The 22444-nt window shown below is 41.4% G+C and overlaps 1 protein-coding gene across 2 annotated transcripts in view; it reads right to left on the reverse strand.

The window, feature by feature from the left end:
• The window catches only part of fech (ferrochelatase), a 62057-nt gene that overhangs the window by 13380 nt on the left and 26233 nt on the right, over positions 1–22444 (reverse strand). For both annotated transcript variants that reach the window (XM_060852088.1, XM_060852000.1), the window contains exons 5-9: positions 11983–12117; positions 9182–9288; positions 8536–8634; positions 1643–1750; positions 589–753 (exon numbers count right to left, since the gene is read on the reverse strand). In XM_060852088.1, the coding sequence (XP_060708071.1) occupies positions 589–753; positions 1643–1750; positions 8536–8634; positions 9182–9288; positions 11983–12117 (614 nt within the window). The remainder of the gene's footprint in view (positions 1–588; positions 754–1642; positions 1751–8535; positions 8635–9181; positions 9289–11982; positions 12118–22444) is intronic.

The following is a 22444-nucleotide window of genomic DNA, read 5'->3' on the forward strand; positions in this document are numbered from 1 at the left end:
CAGGCCTCCCAGTTTGAAAAGCAACCCCCCCCTCCACCCTCTGTCCTCTACTTTTGAGATAGTTCTGTATCCAAGTAGCTAACTTGAAAAATGCACTTCAACCAGGTAGGACCCATTTATCATTCCTTCATAAGTCCTGCAACCCAAGAATGAATTAAGTGAACCTTTTGTGAACTACATCTAAAAGCAATTCTATGTTTTTTTTCATAATCAGGAGACAATATGTGTAGACAATATTTCAGATGTGGTTTCACACAACCACCTGTACAGCTGTGTAAGATGTTTCTACTTTTACATTCAATTCTTGCACACCTTCATAATGCAAAAATCATAATTTGCACCTTGCGTGCAAGGAACTTAGAATCCTGTAATTTCATATTATTAATGAAAGCAAATAATCATGACTGCGTTTTAACTTGGATTTGAGAGCCTTTTTTTTCCCACTGGAAGTTCCATCTACCAAGATAAAACGATGATTAAGTATATCATGGTAAGCCCTTGCGTAACAAAAATAAATCTCTCACTTCCTTAACCAATATGGGGAGATTGCCAAGATGACCATGCATCACAAACAACCTGACAACTCACCTCATTGGCTAAGATTTGTGCATATTCTATATCAAGTTCATGCAGTGTTTCAATGTGATCACTGGTGAAAGCAATAGGAACCAATAATAAGTTTTTGTTGCCTCTCTCACACAATCCTTTGATGGTGTCATCTGTAGAAGGTCCAAGCCAGGGCATAGGACCAACCTGTATTAAAAGAAAATATAAATTACATCATTAACAGAACTTCACTATTAAGAAGAGCTAAAGCACAATGGTTCAGGTTATTTACACCTGATTTTTCTATACTTATGTCAAACATGATGATGTTATCAGATGCAGGAGGACATAACTGAACCAAATGAACTTCAATAGCTGTAGTGACTGTCAATCACCTGCAGGTGTCACTTGATGACAGTATTTCATGTCATGACACTTTAAAATGAAATACCACATCACAATTTCCCATTACATAATTTCTTCAGTTTATCAATTCTCTATCAGTTCTACCCAGTTCAAATGTAACTCCATTGACTAAAATTTATTCAACATCATTTTAAAACACAGTTTGAAATGGATGGGTCACAAAAGTACACAGTAAAGTGGAATAAATACATGAAACATTATTTTGTGGTATAGTATCAAAGTCTCCCTATCAGTACACCCTAAACTTTTCCAGAATGAATTAGATTTTCAGTAAAATGTTAACCATTCAGTTGGACTCTACCAAGATCTATTGATGCAATATCTGCAATGAGCTTGTTGCTCAAATGATATTTCACAAGATTTGTTCACTCAAAATTTTTAAATCTCCCTGTCTTACTCGGCCTGAGCACAAGAACAGCAAGTTACATTGGGAGGGCAAACAGTAGCCACAGAAACTGACAGAATGGTTTTTGGGTCTGCATGCAAGTATTCAAAGATCTATACAAAACTAACAACACAAAAACAAGTATATTAAGGGGTATGAAGTGAAGGCAAGTAAATAGAATCAAGGTATAATTTAGTCACACTGTTGGACAGTGGAATAGGTTTAATATTCCAGGTGTAATCTTCTGCAAATAAATAAATAATGGTATGGAGTAATGTATGTTACCTTAGACTGCCACACCAGCCTGTATGGGTTACTGAAATTTAGCATTTCCATGACTCGCTGAACGGTTGCTCCTACCTCCTGTGGATAGGGGTCACCACGATTCACCACCTGAAATACAGACAGTGCTAACAAATTATGGTAGCGTAATGGATTCCATATAGTTAGTTATTCAAAAATAAGCAATGGACAATAAATGCTGGATTTGGCAGTAATGTACACGTTCAATTATTTAATTATATTCCCAATTAACAACTTATACTCTGTAGTAAATACAATGAAACAATATGTCAACTTATGACAAAGTATCTCTCAAAGCTCCCATTCACTATGTTCCAGTGGTTTATCATATAGGTTGCTTATTCCCACACCTATCAAAATACAGTGAACACACACACTATATATATATATATATATATATATATATATATATATATAGAGAGAGAGAGAGAGAGAGAGAGAGAGAGAGAGTGCTAGATTCTACTCTGAGCACCTCTTTTCGCTCCCATAAGGTTTATTTACTTTGCAAATACAGCACAGAAACAATTTTCATACACTGCGTGCATGGCAACTAACGTAGGCTTAAGTGAACTGCACAATAAACCATGGTATTGGCATTGTGGGATTTAAAGGCCAAAAGTATTTCCTCTATTGCCAACTCAATTATCCAAAAAGAAAGTCAACATTTGATTCCAGGCCAAGCTGGTTACAGTGCCCATCCTCAAAGTTACAGTACAAACACCATACATAATTACTTCTCCAGGCAGAAATTTTCATATCAATCCCAGATAGAATTTGAATGAGCTAGGATTTAAAATGGTGACCAAACAGGCTTTGTCACGAAAGCGAAAATAACTTTTGTTCAGGAAGCCAAATGTTCTGCCAACACCTTGAAAACTGCTTTGGAAGGAAGGAGGGGCCTTTTTGTCAACCTAGATGGAATTTGAAATGGTTTCAGAAACAATTTTTTTTTAAAACTCCCTCTTAGGACCTGGGGGCAGTTAGCTGGCCAGCAATTATTACCCATCCTAAAGTGTCCTTGAGAAGGAGGTGGTGAGTTGTTTTCTTGAACTTCTGAAGTCCATGATCTGTAGATTGAACCTCAATGCCATTCAGGAGGGAATTCCAGCGACAGTAAAGGAACGGCTATATTTTTCCAAGTCAGGATGGCGAGTGGCTTGGAGGGGAACTTGCAGGTGGTGGACTTCCCACATATCTGCTGCCCTTGCCCTTCTAGATGGAAGTGGTTGAGAGTTTGGAAGGTGCTGTCTGAGGATCTTTGGTGAACTTCTGCAATGCATCTTGTAGATAGTACATGCTGCTGCTATCAAACGTCAGTGCTAGATGAAATGAATCCTTGTGAATGTGGTGCCAAGTGGACTGCTTTGTCCTGGACGGTGAAAAGCTTCTTGAGTTTTGTTGGGGTTGCAATCATCCAGCCAAGTGGGGAGTATTCCATTCAACTCCTGACTTGTGCCTTTGGGGAGTTAGGTGGTGACTTACTTGCCACACTATTCCTAGCATCTGACTAGGAATTGTGTTTATATGGAGAGTTCAGTTCAGGTCAATAGTGGGGGATTCAGTGATGGTAAAAAACTTTAAAAAGTCAAGGGCTAATAGCTATATGGTCTTTTAGGCCATAAGATATAACAGCAGAAATTAGGATATTCGGCCCATTGAGTCTGCTCTGCCATTCAATCATAGCTGATAGGTTTTTCAATCCCATTGTCCGCTTTCTCATCATAACCTTTGATCCCCTTGGCAATCAAAAACTTACCTACCTCTGTTTTAAACATAAAGTCAAAGATGTCCAGCACGTAAAAACAGACCCAAATGATCTGGCCTCTACAGCCTTCTGCGGCAATGAACTCCAAAGATTCACAACACTCTGGCTGTGCCCTCGGGTCTTTGTCTCTTCTGCGAATGGAAACATCATCCCAATCTCCACTTCACCGAGGGCATTCAGTATTGTGAAAGTTTCAATCAGAACCCCCTCATCTTTCTAATCTCCACTGAGTATAGTCCCAGAGTCTCAAATGTTATTCATACGTTAAGCCTTTCATTCCTGGGATCATTCTCGTGAACTTCCTCTGGACCTGCTCCAGGTCCAACAGATGTTTGCTAAGGCGTGGGACCCAAAATTGCACAAATACTCAAAATGTGGTCTGACCAGAGCCTTACAAAGCCTCAGAAGTACATCCCTGCTTTAATATTCTAGTGCTTGAGATGAATGACAACATTGTATTTGCCCTCCTAACTGGTGACTCTACCTGTAAGTTTACCTTAAAAGAAACCTAGACTCGGACTCCTGAATCCCTTTGAACTTCCAATTTCCGAATTTTTGCCCCACTTAGAAAACAGCCCATGCTTCCATTCTTCTGACCAAAGTGTATGATCTCACACTTAAGGGCGGCACAGTGGTTAACACTACTGCCTCACATGCCAGGGAACGGGTTTGATTCCAGCCTCAGACAATTTCTGCGTGGAGTTTGCACATTCTCCCTGTGTCTGCGTGGGTTTCCTCTGGGTACTCCGGTTCCCTCCCACAATCCAAAAGATGTGCAGGATAGGCGAATTGGCCATGCTAAATTGCTCATAGTGTAGATTATTAGTCAGGGGTAAATATATGTTAGGGGAATGGGTCTGGGAGGGTTGCTCTTCGGAGAGTCGGTATGGACTTGTTAGGCTGAAGGGCCTGTTTCCACACTATAGGGATTCGAATTCTAATACTTTCCCAAGTTATATTTCATCTGCCAGTTATACCCAATCTCCTAACCTGTCTAAATCTTTCTGTCATCTCAATACTACCTGCTCCATCACCTATCTTTGCATCTGCAAACTGAACCAGAAAGCCCACAGTTCTTCATCCAGATCATTAAAGTATAAAGTGAAAAGTTGTGTTCCAACACCAACCCTTGTGGAACACCACCAGACACCAGTTTCCATCCTCAGAAAGACCCTTTTATCCCCACTCTCTGCCTTCTGCCAGACAACCAATCTTCTATCCATGCTAGTACCTAGCCTCTCTCACCACAGGTCCTTATCTTACGCAGCAGCTTCCTGTGTGACACCTTAGCAAAGGCCTTCAGGAAGTCCAGATAGATAACATCTATTGGCTCTCCTTGGTCTAACCTGCTTGTTACCACCTCTTATTGGAAGTGGTAATTGCCTGGCGTTTGTGGTGACCAAATATTACTTGTCACTTGCCAGCCTGAGCCTGATATTGCCCATAGATTGTTGCATTTGAACATGCACTGCTTCAGAACGGCACAAATAGTCCCACCTCAGACCTTATGATAGAGGAAAGGTCATTGATGAAGCAGCTGAACATGGTTGGGCCTAGGGCACCACCCTGTGGAGCCCCTGTAGAGTTGTCAAGGAGCTCAGGTGACTGACCTCCAACAATCACGACCACCTTCCTATTTGCCAGGTATGACACCAACCAGCAGAGAGTTCGTCTGCAATACCCATTGGTTCCGGTTTTGCTTGGGCTCCTCGATGCAGCACTTGGTTGAATAAAGCTTTGATGTCAAGGGCTAATCACTTTCACCTCACCTCTGGAATTCAGCTCTTTGGTCCATGTTTGAACCAAAGCTATAATGAGGTCAAGAGCTGAGTGACCCTGGCAGAACCTAAACTGGACATCCTTGAGCAGGTGCTGCTTGATTGCACTGTTCCCATGAATGAATAAATAAATAAGACTGATAGGGTGATAACTGGCCAGGTTGGATTTATCTTGCTTTGTGCCTACAGAACACACCTAGGCAATTTTCCACATTGTTGGGCAGATAACAGTGTTGTAACTGTAATGGAAGAGCTTGGCTGGGGGCACAAGCCTTCAGTACTTTTGCGGAAATGTTGTCAGGGCCCACAGCCTTTGCAGCATCCAGTGCCTCCAACTGTTTCGTTATGTAATGTGGAGTGAATCGAATAGGCTAAAGAATAGCATCTGTGTTGCTGGGGACCACAGCGGGAGCTCCAGGTGGATCATTCACTCGAAACGTCTGGCTCAAGATTTCTGCAATGCTTCAGTCTTATCTTTTGCACTTACACGCTGGCCTCTTCTGTCACTGGGATTTTTGTGCAGTCTGCTCCTTCAGAGTTGTTTCATGTCCATCACCATTCACTTGATGTGGGAGGACTGCAGAGGTTACAGCTGATCCATCAGTTATGGGATTGTTTAGCTGTGTCTAACATGTGCTGTCTGGCATGCAAGCAATCCAGTTTGGTACTTTATCAGGCTGACCCTTCATTTTTTTGGTATTCCTGATGCTGCTCCAGGCATGGCATCCTGCAACCTCCATTGAACCAGAATTGACCCCTTGGCTTGATGGTAATGGTTGGGTGGGAGATAAGCTGGGCCAAGAGGTTGCAGTACAATTCAACTGCTGTTGATGGCTCACTGCATCTCATGGATGCCCAGCATTGAGTTGCTAGATCTGTTCACAAATTTATCCCATTTAGCATGGTAATAGTGCCACACAATATGTTGGACGGTATTCTTAATGTGAAAGCAGGACTTAATCTCCACATAACGGTGGTCACTCTTACAGTTATTGTCATGGACAGATGCATTTGCAGCCGGCAGACTGGTAAGGACATAGGACAAGTATGATTTTCTCTCTTGGTTCCCTCACTACCTGCCACAGACCCAATCTGGCAGCTGTCCTCTAAGAACCAATCAACTTGATCAGTAGCACGGCTGCTGAACCACTTGATGGTGGACAATGAAAACCCCCACCGAGAGTACATTTTGTACTGTGCCACCCTAAGTGTTTCCTCCAAGTGTTGTTCAACATGGAGGAGTACTGATTCATCCTGAAGAAGGGCTTTTGCCTGAAATGCCGACTTTCCACTCCTCAGATGCTGCCTGACGGGCTGTGCTTTTCCAGCACCACTCTAATCTAAACTATTGATTCATTAGCTGAGTAAGGGCTGTACTTGATCAGCAGGCTTCCTTGCTCATGTTTAGCTTGAAGCTATGAGACTTCCTTGGGTCTGGAGTCAACATTAAGGACTCGCAGGGCAACTCCCTGTATACCATGATGTTACTACCTCTGCTGGGTCTGTCCTGCTGGTGAGACAGAACATATGTGGACCAGATAAAGTGAGTATAGCAGACTTTGTTCTCTGAAGGACATCAGTGAGTCAGATGGATTTTTCCAACAATTGATAATAGTTTCAGGTTCATAATTCCACACACTTTTCACTAACCATAAAATTAAAGTTAGGCTATTTGGTTCATTGAGTCTTTGCCACTATTTAATCATGGCAGGTATGATTCTTAGAGTAAAAAGTGAAGTCTGCAGATGCTGGAGATCAGAGCTGAAAATGTGTTGCTGGTTAAAGCACAGCAGGTCAGGCAGCATCCAAGGAACAGGAAATTCGATGTTTCGGGCCAGAGCCCTTCCTGATGAAGGGCTTTGGCCCGAAACGTCGAATTTCCTGTTCCTTGGATGCTGCCTGACCTGCTGTGCTTTAACCAGCAACACATTTTCAGGTATGATTCTTAACCCCATACTCCTACTTTTTTTCCTCTAACTTTGATCTCCTAACTATTCAAAAACTTTCTCTATTTTAAACATATTCAATGACCTGGCCTCCAAAGCCTTCTGTGGTAATGAGCTCCACAGATTAACCAGCCTTCGGCTGAAGAAATTCCTTCTAACCTCAGTTCTAAAGTGCCATTCCTGCACTCTGAGGCTGTGCCTTTAGGTCCAAGTCTTTCCCATTAATGGAATGAGCTTCGCCATGTCCATTCTATCCAGGTTTCTCAGTATTTTGTAAATTTTAATTCCACATCATTCTTCTGAACTCCAAGTACAGATCCAGAATCCTCAACCACTCCTCCCAATAAGCCCTCATCCTTGAAATCATTCTTGTAAACCTACACTGCACCCTTTCCAAGGCCAGCACATCTTTCCATAGATGACAGGGCCCAAAACTGCTCAGAATATTCCAAATGCAATCTGACCAGAATCTTATACAGCTTTAGCTGTGCATCCCTGCTCCTGTTTCCTAGCACTCTTGAAATTAATGCTGACATTGCACTTGCCTACCAACTGCCAAATGAACCTGTATGTTAGCCTTAAGGGAACCGTGAACTAGAACTCCCAGATCCCTTTATGCTTCAGACTTCAGCCTTCCCCAACATTCAGAAAATAATCTACATCTCTGTTCTTCCTACCAAAGTACATAACCTCACATATTCCCACTGTATTCCATCTGCCACTTCTTTGCCCACTCTCCTAGCCTGCTCAAGACTTTTGTAACTTTCCTGCCTCCTCAACATTACCTGTCCCATCTCCTATCTTTGCATCATCTGCAAAACTTCGCAACAATGCCATCAGTTTAACCCGACACATTGCCTTTTCCAAGTCAGCCAATCTTCTATTCATATAAGAACCTTTCCCCTAACATTATGGGATCTTATTTAATTTAACAGCCTCCTGTGCAGTACCTTTCAAATGACTTGCTAAATTCAAATATATCACATCCGCTGACTCTCCTTTGTCTAACTTTGGATTCAAGTTCCAACATCTGTTCTGGCAGGATTCAAACTGAGTTCCCAGAACATTCTCACAAGACTACGATTACAGAAACTCAGCTAATACCACTAGGCCATTGCTTCCTTGTTATGTCTTTAATCTCAGTTGTTCCCCTAATTTACAAAAAAAAATTTTTTCAAACCTGTGATACAATAGTTAATGAGCACAACCAAGACAAGACAGAAGATTTTGGATAGATCAGCTGAAAAAAATGAAGTCCAATACAAATTCAAAACTGGACCAGAAGCATATAAAACTTAGCAAAGTATGCAAAAACCCAGAATCCACTCGTGTGTTTTTCTAGTTAAACTGATTCTTTCAAACACAAGATTGCTCAAAGGCACTTACAGACATAGGCAGAGAATGAGCAGAGAACAAAATTACTACATCATCTCTTTTATTAGATGGAAATCGATCAAGTTCCTGCCGTATATGGTCCGCAAAGCACTGCAAGGTAAATAAAATCCGTTAACCAAACAATTACTAATATAAGAATGAATGTTGGTGCACTTCAAAAAAAAAACTGATGCTTATTCTGAATTAACTGTCAAATGATGATCAAAAGCATTTTATTTGCAAAGTCAAGTAACCCTAAAAAAGTAATTAAGTTTGAATAGTAGACAGCTCATCAGTGACAGATTGTATCGTCAGCACCCTTAACACCCAAGACAAATTAAGGTGTATCAACTACACTGCTAAGCTTCTGAAGGAATTACCAGCAGATAAAGGGCCAAGAGATTATATGGCACACTTTTAATTTCCTCACAATAAATCACACTTGTAAGAAGCACTTGACAGGACTCAAAGCTATGCTTTACTTTAAAATACAGAGTAAAATTAAAACCCACAACCAAAAGTTTAAATTTTGCCAATTTCTTAGTCCCGGACAAGTGTGTTCTAGTAGTCAACTACAGAGAAAAGCATGTCTAAGAACTGCTTTTGATACTGAGTATTCCAAAGTAAGAGAAAAAACAAATGGATCCACAACCATTACCTGAATTAATAAAGGATGTGTTGGCCACCTGTCAATCGTACTCCATTTCATCTTTGGTGCTGCTTTCCTCCCATTATAGTACCGATAAATTGCATTTAAACTACTTCCTATGAAAGAAAACCAATCAAATAATCTCTTACCTCACACTAGTCAATCAATTCTGGAGATCTCACCATTTTCCATTCAAACAGTGGATGAAATGTTGCACTAAGGTGGAATATATGTTTTATACTTTTAAGACAGCAAAGAGTATAGGTGCTTGGTATAAGTCACACAGAGAAAACTTGGGAAAATACAAAGTAAGAGATTAAATTATGATGGAAGGACTCAAAGCATTCATTTTAGAAGACAGAAGACTGGAGACATAACTGTTAAGGAAAGTATAGAATTGTGTAGTTTCCCAATCTCCAAAAGGCTTCATTAAACCCAAATGCTAATAAGAAGCACCTGCCTCACAGTTTGCATTCTGCTGGGGCTACAGAGTTCCTGACCTTATTATAGTCTTGGTTCAAACATGGACAAAAGAAATGAATTCCAGAGGTGAGATGAAAGCAATGCCCTCCTTGATATCACATTCCATTTGACTGAGTGCCCAATTAAGGAGCCCAAGCAAAGCTGGAATCAATGGGAATCGGGGAAAACCCTGATGGTTGGAGTTATACCGGTCACACAGAAATATAGTTGTGGGTGTTGAACCACTGCAGTGCTTGGAGTAAGGTACATTCATTGTGCTGTTGGGGAGGGAGTTCAAGGTTGTAACTTTGACAGTGACGGTTATGTGGAGAAAGATAGGAATGCAGATCAGAGTCAAAACGTGTGGTGCTGGAAAACTACAGCCAGTCAGGCAGCATTTGAAGAGCAGGAGAATCGACATTTCAGATACAAGTCCTCCATCAGGAATTGAGGCTTGTGGGCCAAGGGGGCTGAGAGATAAATAGGAGGGGGGGCTGGGGGAAGACAGCTGGGAATGTGATGGGTAGATGAAGGCGAGGGTGAAAGTGATAGGTTGGAGAGGAGGGTGGACAGATAGGTGGGAAGGAAGATGAACAGGTAGGACCATTCAAGAGGGTGGGGCCAAGTTGGAAGATTAGGACTGGGATAACATGGGGAATGGGGAAATGGAGAAACTGGTGAAATCCACATTGATCCAGTGTGGTTGGAGGGTCCCAGCGCAGAAGAGGAGACGTTCTTCCTTCAGGCGCCAGGTGGTTAGGGTTTGGCAATGGAGGAGGCCCAGGACCTGCATGTCCTTGGCAGAGTGGGAGGGTAAGTTAGAGTGTTCAGCCATAGGGTGATGGGGTTAGTGAGTGATTTGGAAAAGAATTAGCAAGTGATAGTGGGTCTCATAAATCTGCTGCATTTGTGCCTCTTGGTGGTAGCAGTCGCAAGTTTGGGAAGTAGTGAAATCAGAGGAACCTTGAAGAGTTACTACAGTGCATCAAGAACATGATACACACACTACTCAGTCTTGTAGTTCTCGTCAGTACTTGTACAACTAGTCCAGTTATTTTAAAATGTTAACATTTAGTGATACTTCTATACCTTATGCAAGCAATTCAGAAAATCTGCACATGGGTACAAATTTCATTGCAAATAAACCAGAATTTAATATTGAGTAGATCTTTGTTATAATTGTGCAGAAAAGTTGAGACGAGAGATTATATCGGCCCTATGGTCCACTACTACTCCCCCCCATTTCATGTGTTTGAAAACAGTATGAACATCTCCCAGGTGTGGAAAGGCATAGATGTCAACTTTGCTACATACATCTACTTCACCACTGAGGAGATCAGTTCAAATGTGAAGGCACTCAGATTTCCTGCTCTAGCTGGACTCCCACAAGACCAGGTAGTCATAGGCTTAACACATTCTACAGCCCAGACAGAATTAGAGCAACAAGAAGTTTTCAATTAAAACAGGATTCTACTTAATAATGTGCAACTGGCATACAGATTATTACTAAACTTTCAAGTACTGTTTTAAGGCAAATTTGAGTATTCATATAAATTTAAGGGCTCTGGTTGATAACAAAGGCAATACGTCAAAAGGGGGTTGGTAGGGATCAATTAATTCAATTAACAGAACACCTGGTTTGCCAACATTGTGGGTTCAATTCCCGGACCAGCTGAATTTATCACAAAGGATTCTCCTTTTCTTGCTGTTGTGCTGTTTTTTTTGTTCTTTGTTCTCAATCTCTTCTCCTGCCTGAGGCTTGGTGACCCTCCAGTTAAACTCAGCATTAGTCATCTCTCTCATGACAGATGAGACCTATGGTCCTCTAGGACTATGACAACTCTACCTTCAGTGGCTCGAAAGTCAAGTATTCATAATGCCAAAACTGAACAAGAAGTTTGAACTCGCACAAAATAAAACAAACTAAATGTCTGACTGAATATGGAGCGTATTGCCTGCATTTATAAACTCAACTGTAGTCTATACAGAATATTTTGGCAAAAACAAATGGATTTTACTAGGTAAATTATCTTTACATAGGGTATTTCGAATGCAGGCATGTGAATTAAAATTAAACTGGACTGGTGGTGTACAAGTGCTTTGTACCCCTTCAGCAAGGGAATGTTTAACATCAGGTATATCAGCCACTGACAGTCTGCAGACAGTTATATGCTTAGCTCAAACATTTGCGTCCTGCCCTTATGGAATAGAAGAAGTGGGATAAGGTAGAAAGAATTCCTTCAATAAAGAATAAATCTTGAAGGTAGCCTCATACTTAGAAAATAGTTTTAAACTTTCAACTTTTAGTGAACAGCATTATTCACTTTAGACATCTAACACGGCAATACCTGTGGTAGAACAGCTGTATTGAGGATATTGTGTAAAAGCTACTGCTCGCTCAATTCCATCTCTCTCCATCTCTTCCACTGCTTCTTCTGTGAGAGGATGAACATATCGAAAACCAATATAAAATTTGTGCGGTGCTGAAAAATAAGATGGCAAACAAGTTGATCATTATTTCCACATAATGTAACTGGAAACGGAACAGGATTGTCACATAACTCAAAGTTCCAATCACTTTAAAGAGCTAGCTGCATGACACATTTTTAGAATAGTTTTTGAAAAGGGAAGGAGACAAAGAAAAACAAGTAACTACAGGCCAGTCAGCTTACAAATTGTGTCTGGGAAAATGTTAAAAGTCTGCTTTACAGAATGTAACAGCAGAGCATTTAGAAATAATAAAATCAAGCAGAGTCAATGTGACTTCATGAAGAGAAAATCATGCCTGCCAAATCATGTATTTGAGGATGTAATAAGCAGGATAGATAATGGGGAAGCAATGTATGCAATATATTTGAATGTTCAGTTATATAGTAACATACCACACATTAGGCTACTTAGGATAATCCATTGGAGGTAATTTATTAGCATGGACAGAGGATTGGCTAAATAACAGAACAAAGTTGGCAAAGGAAGGCATTTTCAGGATGACAACCTCCAGCTATCAGTCATGGGCCACAATTATTTACATTGGATGACGAAATTGAACAAGTTTGGGGATGACAGACCAAAGTAGAAGGCTGCACACTAACACCAGCAATGTGCACCTGGAACTGCAATCGCCTTCCAAACTACCCACAGGCATGTGCATGTGCATAGGCATAACATTGTGACAATGTTGATCCTTGAACAAGGCTATGCTGTCCTGAGATTTTTTTCAAAAGGGGTTGTAAATAGCAGAGGTTCGGAACTGTCTGGAAATATCTACTTGAGAAGGCTTTTAAGTCTTTCTTTTAAAACACTTGCACAATGAGGGAGCGTGGCCAGTTCTACCAGTTCAGGTTTTGGTTTGGTTTGATTTTAGCAAGCAATCTGTTTGAAGCTAATGGTCAAGTTTTAGCTGGGGAGAAAGTTCCCAGATTCAACAGAAGTTTTCTGGCTGACTCTCATATTTCTCCTACAAGAACCTGTGTCTGATATTGCTTATTTTGCAAAGGGGGTGTTCATGGGGATGTTGTAAGTATTTGGAACAGCATAATTAAGTTGTGAGAGTGTCGACTGGGTTTTCAGATGGGATAAGTTATCTAAATTCAGTTCTCTTTTGTTCGTGTTGCATTCAGTAGTCTGTAAATAAATTCTGCTCTGTTTAAAACTGAGTAGTTGGGCCAGCTACATCAGTCCTTGAATATCTATTTTACATCTGCTTAAAACAACAAGAAAGGTTATGGTCTGAGTTGCCTTCTTGAAATGTTTTGAGGGGGTCTGACTTGACCTGACCAGTACACAAAGCTGGATGTCTAAGAAGCATTTGCATTTTATGTGCATAATTCCAGTGTTCACTTACTGCTCCTCACCCCCCTTGCTTGCAATAATTCAGCTGTTGTACTCTCACCTCCTTTGCCCTGCCACTTCTTTCACTCTTGCCCTGCTCTCTCATAAGGAACAATAAAAACCAAGCAGTGCAAGACAATAATTTGGAGAGGCGCAAAGTGAATTTGAATTGAATTAATTTAAAACATTTGAAAATATACTTTTATGGACCCTATTCTTTGATGGAAGCAGTTACCTGTCACACCAAAGTTGCAGCTGCAGCAAAACACTCCCTTCACGATCATGAGGGTGGAAGGCTCATAATTAAGTACAGCTTATGACCTAAGGCAAATGCACTGAAGTTGCAGAGAAAAGTCTGCAGGGCCTAACTATTGGTTTTCAATATATTTTTGATGAAACGTTGAAAATGACCAAAGGTTGCATGTTAAAAATACTTGAAAAATGTGGTGCTGGAAAAACACAGCAGGCCAGGCAGCATCTGAGGAGCAGGAGAATCGACGTTTCGGGCACAAGCCCTGCTCCTCGGATGCTGCCTGGCCTGCTGTGTTTTTCCAGCACCACATTTTTCAACTCTGGTCTCCAGCATCTGCAGTCCTCACACTTTTTCCATGTTAAAAATACTTCCAACAGTAACCATTTATATCAATATTAGAATCTATAAGCTGGAAAGGAAAATGTTAGTATTAGCCATTTCGAACATAGAACATTACAGTGCAGTACAGGCCCTTTGACCCTCGATGTTGCATTGACATGTGAAACCAATCTGAAGCCCATCTAACATACACTATTCCATTTTCATCCATGTATTTATCTAAAGACCATTTAAATGCCCTTAAAGCTGGCGGGTCTACTACTGTTGCAGGCAGGCCGTTCCATGCCCTACTACTCTGAGTAAAGAAACTACCTCTGACATCTGTCCGAGAACTATCACTCCTCAACTTAAAGCTACGCCCCCACATGCTAGCTATCATGGAGAAAAAAAGCTCTCACTATTCACCCTATCTAACCCTGTGATTACCTTATATTCTAAGTTAAGACACCTCTCAACCTCCTTCTCTCCAACAAAAACAGGCTCAAGTCCCTCAGCCTTTCCTTGTAAGACCTTCCTTCCATACCAGGCAACATCCTAGTAAATCGCCTCTGAACCCTTTCCAAAGCTTCCACATTCTTCTGATAATGCAGTGACCAGAACTGTATGCAGTAATCCAAGTGTGGCCTCAACAGAGTTTTGTACAGCTGCAACATCATGGCTCTGAAACTCAATCCCTCTGCCAATAAAAGCTAACGTACTGTATGCTTTCTCAACAACTCCATCAACCTGGGTGGCAACATTCAGGGATCTATGTACATGGACACAGATCTCTCTGCACATCTAGATGACCAATAATCTTATTAGCGCTCTGTAATCCTGTTACTACTTGCAAAGTGAATCACTTCACACTTTTCCATATTAAACTCCCTTTGCCTCCTCTCAGCCAAGCTCTGCAGCTTATTTATGTTAACCTGTAACATCCTCCAGCACTATCCACAACTCCACTGACCTTAGTGTCATCCGCAAATTTACTAACACATCCTTCTACATTCTCTTCCAGGTCATTTGTAAAACTAACAAACAGCAGTGGCCTCAAAACAGATCCTTGCCGTACACCAGTAGTAACTGAACTCCAGGATGAACATCTTCCATCAACCACCACCTGCTGTCTTCTTTCAGCTAGCCAATTTATGATCCAAACTGCCAAATCACCTCAATCCCATACATCCATATTTTCAGCAATAGCCTACCGTGGGGAACCTTATCAAATGCCTTACTAAAATCCATATACACCACACCAATTGTTTTGCCCTCGTCCACCTATTTGTTCACCTTCTCAAAGAACTCAATAAGGTTTGTGAAGCATGACCTACCCTTCACAAAACAGTGTTTTCTATCCCTAATCAACTTATTCCTTTCTAGATGATTATAAATCCCATCTCTTATAAGCTTTTCCAACACTTTACCCACAACCAAAGTAAGGATCACTGGTCTATAAGTACCAGGGTTGTCTCTTCTCACCTTCTTGAACAAGGGGAGAACATTTGCGATCCTCCAGTCTCCTGGCACTATTCCTGTAGACAATGACGACATAAAGATCAAAGACAAAGGCTCTGCAATCACCCCCTTAGCTTCCCAGAGAATCCTAGGGTAAATCCCATCCGACCCTGGGGACTTATCTATTTTCACACTTTCCAGAATAGCTAATAACTCCTCCTGGAGAACCTCAATCCAGTCTAGTCTAGTAACCTGCATCTCAGTATTCTCCTCATCAACATGGTCTTTTTCCAGTGTGAATACTGATGAAAAATACTCATTTAGCAGTTCTCCTATCTCCTCGGATTCGACAGACAACTTCCCACAACTGTCCTTGATTGGCCTTAACCTTACTCTAGTCATTCTTTAATTCTTGACAGACCTATAGAAAGCTTTAGGGTTTTCCTTGATCCTATTAGCCAATGATTTCTCATGTCCCCTCTTGGCTATTTTTAGCTTTATCTTAGTCCTCCCTGGCTAAATTGCAACTGTCAAGTACTCTTACTGTGCTTTCACGTCTCATCCTTACATAAGCCTTCTTCCTCTTGACAAGAGATTCAACTTGTTTAACAAACCACGGCTCCCTCGCTTGACCACCTCATCGCTGCCATACTTACCAAGGACACGCAGTAATTGTTCCCTGAATTAGCTCCACATTTCAGTTGAGCCCATTCCCTGCAGTTTCCTTCCCCATCCTATGCATCCTAAATCTTGCCTAATCGCATCGTAATTGCATTTTCCCCAGCTATAAATCTTGCCCTGCGGTATATACCTATCCCTTTCCATCACTAAAATAAACATAACTGAATTGTTGTCACTATCACCAAAATGCTCATCTACTTCCAAATCTAACAACTGGCTGGGTTCATTTCCCAGGACCAAATCCAATGTGGCCTCACCCCTTGTTGACTTGTCTACATACTACGTCAGGAAACCCTCCTGCACACACTGGACAAAACATGACCCATCTAAAAGTACTAACACTACAGTATTTCCAGTCAATATTTGGAAAGTTAAAATCCCCCATAACAACTACCCAGTTACTCTCGCTCCTATTCGGAATTATCTTTGCTATCCTATCCTCTACATCACTGGAACTATTTGGAGCCCTACAGAAAATTCCCAACAGGGTGACCTCTCCTTTTCTGTTTCTACCCTCAGCCCATACTACTTCAGTACACGAGTCCTCAACTGTCTTTTCTGCCACCGTAATACTTTCCTTGACTAACAATCCCACACCTCCCTCTATTTTCCACCTTCCCTCTTCTTACTGAAACATCTAAATCATGGAATCTGCAACAACCAGTCCTGTCCCTGCTCTATATCTGACATGGCCACAACATTGAAGTCCTAGGTACCAACTCATGTTGCAAGTTCACTCACTTTATTCCTGATGCTCCTGGCATTTAAGTTAACACTTCAAACACCTTCCTGCTTGCCGGTGCACTCTTACGATCTTGAAACCTTATTTATGACCTCACTATTCTCAACGTCCTGGTCACTGGAACTTCAATTTGGGTTCCCAAACCACTACTGAATCAGTTTAAACCCCCCTGAAGAGCATTAACAAACATTCACCCCCAGGATACTGGTACCCCTCTGGTTCAAGTGTAGATCATCCGTTTTTAGAGGCTACACTTACCCCGGAATGAGCTCCAATTATCGCGGTATCCTAAATCATCTCTCCTGCACCATGCCTTTAGTCTCGTATTCAATCTCTCTCTCTCTCTCTCTCCCCCTATTCCTCACCTTGCTAGCAAGTGACATGGGTAACAAATTCAGAAATAACAACTCTTTGTTCCAATTCCAAGCTTCCATCCTAGCTCCCTGAATTTCTGCCTTAAATCCCCATCTCTTTTCCTACCTATGTCATTAGTGCCTATGTGGACCACGACTTTGGGCTGCTCCCCCTCCATCTCAAAGATCCCAAAAATATGATCCAGGACATCACAAACCCTGGCAGCTGGGAGGCAACACATCAACCAGGAGTCTCTCTTATTCCCACAGAACTTCTTATCCATTCCCCTAACTATGGAGCCCCCGGTGACTAATGTTTTGGTCCTTTCCTCTCTTCCCGTCTGAGAAACAGAAACAAACTCTGTACCAGACACCTGCACCCAATGGCTTACCCCAGTAAATCGTGCTCCCCAACAGTATCCATGACGATATACTTGTTGTTGAGGGAAATTTTGACTGCTGATGGAACAAGCTGCGAGACTTTCCAGTGGGAGAACATCCTGAATGACAGTCAAGCTTGCCCAATGGTGCCACAGCCATTTCTGGGTATTAGTTTCTACCCACCCACAGTCATCCTGTTCCATGATTTCCCTTGTAACTAAAGCCATCTGTTTACTCAATGGAATTCTAAATCCTTCAGAGAGTGCATCAGATTGAAGGCACTCTCACAAGTTCCAAATGAGCAATGTTTTCAAACTGAATTTCTGTACAGAATGGCGTATGTAGAAAATAAAACAAATGTCAAGTTATGAACCACTGTTTTGATGTTTTGACATTACCGTACTTTCCCAATCCAACCTCCATAAACATGAACTAGTTCATTTGCTGTAGATAAATCCCACTTCGCATGAATTCCAAGTTATACATTGACTTCGGCTATCTGGTCAGCATGGACGAGTCAGAATGAAGGATTTGTTTCCATGCTGTACAACTTTCCAACTCTATGATCTCTCATACTTCCCTATGAAAGCTTTTTTTTTCAAAAGATATACTTAAGAGGGAAATCAGGAGGGCAAAAAGGGGACATGAGAAAGCTTTGGCAAATAGAATTAAGGAGAATCCAAAGGGTTTTTACAAATACATTAAGCACAAAAGGGTAACTATGGAGAGAATAGGACCCCTCAAAGATCAGCAAGGCGGCCTTTGTGTGGAGCCACAGAAAATGGAGGAGACACTAAACGAGTATTTTGCATCAATACTTACTGTGGAAAAGGATATGGAAGATATAGACTGTAGGGAAACAGATGGTGACACCTTGCATAATGTCCATATTACAGAGGAGGAAGTGCTGGATGTCTTGAAACACAAAGGTGGGTAAATCCCCAGGACCTGATCATGTGTACTCTATAACTCTGTGGGAAGCTAGAGAAGTGATTGCTGGGTCTCTTGCTGAGATATTTGTATCAATAGTCACAGGTGAGGTGCCGGAAGACTGGAGGTTGGCTAACGTGGTGCCACTGTTTAAGAAGGGTGGTAAGGACAAGCCATGGAACTATAGACCAATGAGTCTAATGTTGGTGGTGGGCAACTTGTTGGAGGGAATCCTGAGGGACAGGATGTACATGTATTTGGAAAGGCAAGGACTGATTAGGAATAGTCAACATGGCTTTGTGTGTGGGAAATCATGGCTCACAAACTTGATTTGAGTTCTTCCAAGTAACAAAGAGGACTGATGAGGGCAGAGTGGTAGACGTGATCTATATGGACTTTAGTAAGGCGTTCGACAAGGTTCCCCATGGAAGACTGGTTAGCAAGGTTAGATCTCACGGAATACAGTGAAAACTCGCCATTTGGATACAGAACTGGCTCAAAGGTAGAAGACAGAGTGGTGGTGGAGGGTTGTTTTTCAGACTGAAGGCCTGTAACCAGTCGTATGCTGCAAGGATTGGTGCTGGATCCTCTACTTTTTGTCATTTACATAAATGATTTAGATGCGAGCATAAGAGGTACAGTTAGTAAGTTTGCAGATGACACCAAAATTGGAGGTGTACTGGACAGCGAAGAGGGTTATCTCAGATTACAACAGGATCTTGACCAGATGGGCCAATGGGCTGAGAAGTGGCAGATGGAGTTTAATTCAGATAAATGCGAGGTGCTGCATTTTGGGAAAGCAAATCTTAGCAGGACTTCTACACCTAATGGTAAGGTCCTAGGGAGTGTTGCTGAACCAAGGGATCTGGAGTGCAGGTTCATAGCTCCTTGAAAGTGGAGTCGGAGTAGATAGGATAGTGAAGAAGGCATTTGGTATGCTTTCTTTTATTGGTCAGAGTATTGAATACAGGGGTTGGGAAGTCATATTGCGACTGTACAGGACATTGGTTAGGCCACTGTTGGAATATTGCATGAAATTCTGGTCTCCTTCATATTATAAAGATGTTGTGAAACTTGAAAGAGTTTGGAAAAGATTTACAAGGATGTTGCCAGGGTTGGAGGATTTGAGCTATAAAGTGAGGTTGAACAGGCTGGGGCTGTTTTCCTTGGAGCGTCAGAGGCTGAGGGGTGACCTTATAGAGGTTTACAAAATTATGAGAATGGATAGGGTAAATAGGCAAAGTCTTTTCCCTGAGGTCAGGGAACTAGAGGGCATAGGTTTAGGGTGAGGAGAAGAAAGATATAAAAGAGAGACTCAAGGGGCAACCTTTTCATGCAGAGGGTGGTACGTGTATGGAACGGGCTGCCAAAGGAAGTGGTGAAGGCTGGTACAATTGCAACATTTAAGAGGCATTTGGATGGGTATTTGAATAGGAAGGGTTTGGAGGGATATGGGCCGGGTGCTGGCAGGTGGGACTAGATTAGGTTGGGATATCTGGTTGGCATGGACAGGTTGGACTGAAGGGTCTGTTTCCATGCTGTACATCACTATGACTCTAAAAGATACTGAATTAATACAGTTGATAAGGGAGAGCCAGTGGGTATGGCTTACTTCGACCTTCTGTGGGGCATTATTGAAAGCCTTTCGAAGAGATTAGCATGTTAAATTAAAGCACACAGATTTGGGGCTAGTAAATGGACATGGGTAGAGAACAGGTTGGCAGTCAGGAAACAAAGAGAAGGAATATTACACATAGGATACAGAAGGATCAGTGCTTGGACCCCAACAATATAAATCAATAATTTGGATGAAGGAACTAAATATAATATCTCTGCATTTACAGACACCACAAACGTGGGTGGGAGAAGAGATGCAGCAATGTGATTGGGTTTGGCTCATGGTACAACTGATTACTAATATGTCTTTGTATGGTGCTATTGTTTTAATTTGTCTTTTTGTTGGTATTGCTATAGATAAGCGTATTATTGCTAAACTATTTACTTTTATCGACAATATTGGTTCCAACCTGAAAGTGCTTCTTCTTTACTTAAATCATGATGAGCAAACATCATTGGTTGCCCTTGATTCCCCTCTGGGCGAAGGGGACGTAGGGCAGTCTTTTGCTGCCATTGGATTGGATTAATTTGATCCATGCCTTTATGGTGTCATCATAGAATGACCAAAGTGGGGAATGAGGATCTAAAATTTGAATTTAGGCAACAAAATATGTAGATTTTTATTATAACAAAATGGTTTCTTGAGTTAAAAGAATACTATAAAATGGCCTGTGAACCATACTGCAGATTTGTAGAATTAAGTTGCAGTTCAAGGATAAGAGGACAATAGAGTTTTCAAAAGCTGAATACTGACACATTAATTGACCATTTGAACGAACCTTGAACCAGTATGCGGCATGGCAATTTACGTAAATAAGATATCTTTTAGCATAGAATACCATTGGATTAGTCTGTCTTCAATCATGTCACCTTATTATGGTTGATTGGACCTTTCTTGTAATTAAGAACCTTTTCCCAGGAAATATCATTTGAATAACTTGCTGTAAATCATGTCAATATGTGATTAGTCTTTCTTGTAATTAAGACTGTACTATTTCTTAAATAATGTGTAATTTTCAAATGTAATTGCACAACTTCACCCTGGAACATGGAAGCTTCAATCTCTGTTGCTGGATAGAATGCGTCAAGGTACCTTAATTCAATAAACTAACGAACCTGACTTTTTGAATAGACCGCATTTGTCGATTCTTTTGTCCGATCTCGAAACAAGACACTCCTCTTGAGGGGACGCAGATCTTCAACAACACAAATGTGGGTGGGAGAAGAGATGCAAAGAGATGTTGCAATGTGATTTGGACAAGTTGTGAAAGAGGACACATGCATGGCAGCTCAAATCTATAGTATTGATAGATGCGAGGTTACCCACTTTGGAAGCAAAAAGAAGGAGGCAGATTATCTGAATAGCAATAGATTACAAAACAGGGAAATGCAATTAGATCTAGATGCTTTCGTAAATCAATTGCTATAAAAAATACATAGGTGCAGCAGGCAGTGAAGGAGGCAAATAGTATTCTTGGTTGTATAGCAATAGGATATGAGTACAGGAGCAGGGATATCTTGCTGCAATTGTACAGGACCTTGGTGTGACCACACCTGGAGTACTGTGCACAGTTTTGGCCTCCATATCGGAGGATGGATGTTCCAGCTATGAACGAAGAGCGATAATGGCTTATTAGACTGATTTCTGGGATGGCAGAACTTATAGAAGAGGAGAGACTGGCTCAGTTAAGACTATATTTACTGGAGTTTAGAAGAATGAAGAGGCTCATCAAACTCCTTAAAATTCTAAAGAAGGTAAATGCAAGATGGATGATCCCGATGACCACGAAGCCCAGAACTAGAGGTCACAGTTTAAGGATAACTGAGTCGGCCACTTAGGACTGATAAAGTGAAATTTCTTCACCCAGAAAGTGGTAAGTCTATGGCATTCTCTGCCACTAAGAAGAGATTGAAGCCAAAAAACATTGAATATTTTGAAGGAGGAGTTAGATATAGTTCTCAGGGCTAAAGAGATCATAGAGTAAAGGGATAAAACAGGTATGGGATAGTGAGTTGGATGATCTGTCATGATCCTATTGAATGCTGGAGCTGGCTCGAAGGACCTGCTGTTCCTACTCCCACTTTCCTATGAATTACAACATTTTGACCCAGACTTTCTGCCGATGCAAGTTCCCACAGAAATACAGCCTCCAAGATTATAGTATTCAGATTCTGCCAGTCAATGTAATCTTTTACTTTCAAGTACACACCAAATACCTACTCTCTGCACCCTGCCACCCATCCCA

Source organism: Hemiscyllium ocellatum, chromosome 1 (assembly GCF_020745735.1).
Source record: "Hemiscyllium ocellatum isolate sHemOce1 chromosome 1, sHemOce1.pat.X.cur, whole genome shotgun sequence".
In the NCBI taxonomy this organism is placed as follows: Eukaryota; Metazoa; Chordata; class Chondrichthyes; order Orectolobiformes; family Hemiscylliidae; genus Hemiscyllium; species Hemiscyllium ocellatum.